This window comes from Sycon ciliatum, chromosome 11 (genome assembly GCF_964019385.1).
Source record: "Sycon ciliatum chromosome 11, ocSycCili1.1, whole genome shotgun sequence".
Taxonomy (NCBI): domain Eukaryota; kingdom Metazoa; phylum Porifera; class Calcarea; order Leucosolenida; family Sycettidae; genus Sycon; species Sycon ciliatum.
In genome coordinates this window covers 9,582,580-9,584,825 of record NC_088653.1, presented here as the reverse complement: position 1 = coordinate 9,584,825, position 2,246 = coordinate 9,582,580, and the positions used below count along the sequence as shown (strand labels likewise).

Genomic DNA, 2,246 nt, shown 5'->3' with positions numbered 1-2,246 from the left:
TGTGAGCTGCGGTATGAATTTACCAAGGTACGTCACCATACCAAGGAAACGACGTACATCTGTCAACGTCTGCGGCAGCTGCAACTGTTGGATTTCCAGCAGCTTGCCACCGTCAGGACGCACACCATCCTTGCTCAGCCAGTGTCCCAAGTACTTGATTTCTGACTGGCGTACGCGACACTTCTCCCAGTTTAAGCGCAGGTTGGCTTCGCTCAAACGACGGAGTACGGCAGCCATGCGCTCGTCGTGTTCCTGTCGGTTGCGGGCATAGATGAGAATGTCATCAATATAGACAACGACTCCCGGTAGGCCGGCAAGGATGTCAGACACCACACGTTGAAATATCTCCGGTGCTCAAGCAATGCCAAACCGGAGTCTCTTGAATCTAAAGAGGCCCTTGTGAGTGGCGAAAGTTGTGAACGGACGAGATTCATCGGCCAAAGGGAGCTGGTGAAAGCCAGATTCAGCATCCAGAACGGAGAACACTGTTGCACCGTCCAGCTGCGCATTGATTTCGTCAACGGTGGGAAGAAGGTGACGCTCCCGGACTACGCTCTTGTTTAGGACGCGGTAGTCCACGCAGAGACGCAAAGCACCGCTTGATTTCCTGACCGGCACCAACGATGAGACCCACGGAGTAGCTTCTCGCACTGGCTCGATTATGTTATGCTTCACCAGACGATCCAACTCCTTGGCAATTTCATCCCGGATGCTGAAAGCGTGCCGACGGGGTGGGAGTGCGGTTGGAGTGGTGTCAGGGTCCACTGTGATAGAGATGGGCGTCACGTTCACCACATTGATTTCGGCAGAGGTCAGCAACTCCAGTTCGGAGATGACGTCCTGGCCATACAGGATTTGGCGGCCAGACGCGACTGGGACAACAAAACAACTACATACGATGCTGCGTGATCCAACAGAGACCGTCACATCAGCCATACCGAGTGTCGAGATGACGCCGCCATTGTCCGCTTTCGAGATTCGATCACTCTTTCGCGTTGGCTGGACAACATCATCGGTTAGCACTGATCGGGTAGCACTGGTATCCAGTAGTCCTTCACCGGGACGGCCGTTGACGATCAGCGTCTTACGAAACAATTGCTGGTGCTGAGAAGTATTCACTGAGAATGCGTAATCACAGAAATAGTTGGCGTCATCCTCCTCCACCTGTTCGGATGTCATGCGCGCATTATCAGACTTGCGCGACAGGCATACTGTTGTAAAGTGGCCGACTTTCGAGCAGTTGCCACAAGTAGCATCCGCTGCAGGGCAATGCTGCTTGCCTCTTGGATGCGAGCGGCCACAGTACTTGCACTTCCCAAACTTCTTGTGCGCAGAGGCAGGCTGGGAGTGTGAAACACGGTGAATGTGAGAGAATGAATTCGACAATGGAGTAGCTGCAGCGTCACCATAAAGCTTGCTGTCCGTGATAGAGGACTCGAGTGTCACAGCTTTGCTCACAGCATTGGCTAGTGTCAACTTTGACTCTTTGAGAAGTTCTTTACGTAGCTCCTGGGATCGCAGGCCCTCGATCAACTGTTCACGGATTTGTCCCTGATCAATGGTGTCCACGGCAGTAGACGCAAATTCACAGCGATCAGCTGCTTCGCGCAGGCGTCCCACAAACGATGTGACGGACTCACCCTCATTCTGGCGAAGCTGACGGAACCGGTGGCGCTCCGACGTTGTGTTTGTGGCAGGACGAAAATGAGCAATCACAGCATCCGTCAGAGCTTTGTACTCACATCCGGCACTGCCATCGGCCTGAGCTGGCGGAGTAGGAACTACGATTCCTTTAACAATACGCCTGACAGCGAGGCCTGCAAGGTTCAGAAACAGCCTCTTCTTATCAGCTGCCGTCGTAACTCCACAAATTTTCAGGTAATCATCAACGTCCTCGAGCCACAATTCGAAATCGGCTCCGATGTTGCTGGAAAAGTCAGGTACAAATTCCTTCGGCGCTCTGCCTTTGGGAGCGGACATGGCGACAAATCCGTGCCTGTTCACTGCGCCAATGTAGGCATGCAAGAAGCCAGACTAAGCACACGGAAAGAATAGACAACTAGCCATTGTCCCTCTCAGATTCTTCATCTGTAAAACCAGCTCAACAGCAGCATATGGCCAAGAGCATTACGCAATGCACTGTTACCATGACTGTGCACATCAGTACTACAGCCGTGATGTACAATGCATGACTACCACAAGTGCCACACCAGGCTTGCTCATCTCTAACGCAGGGGCAAGTCGCC

The 2,246-nt window shown here is 52.8% G+C and overlaps 1 protein-coding gene across 1 annotated transcript; it reads right to left on the bottom strand.

Annotated features, from left to right (window-relative positions):
- Positions 1–354: 354 nt before the first annotated feature.
- LOC135827059 (uncharacterized protein K02A2.6-like) lies at positions 355–1,980 on the bottom strand. The gene has a single exon (XM_065339582.1). It carries the CDS (start codon positions 1,978–1,980, stop codon positions 355–357), a length of 1,626 nt encoding a protein of 541 aa, XP_065195654.1.
- Between the last annotated feature and the right edge of the window lie 266 nt (positions 1,981–2,246).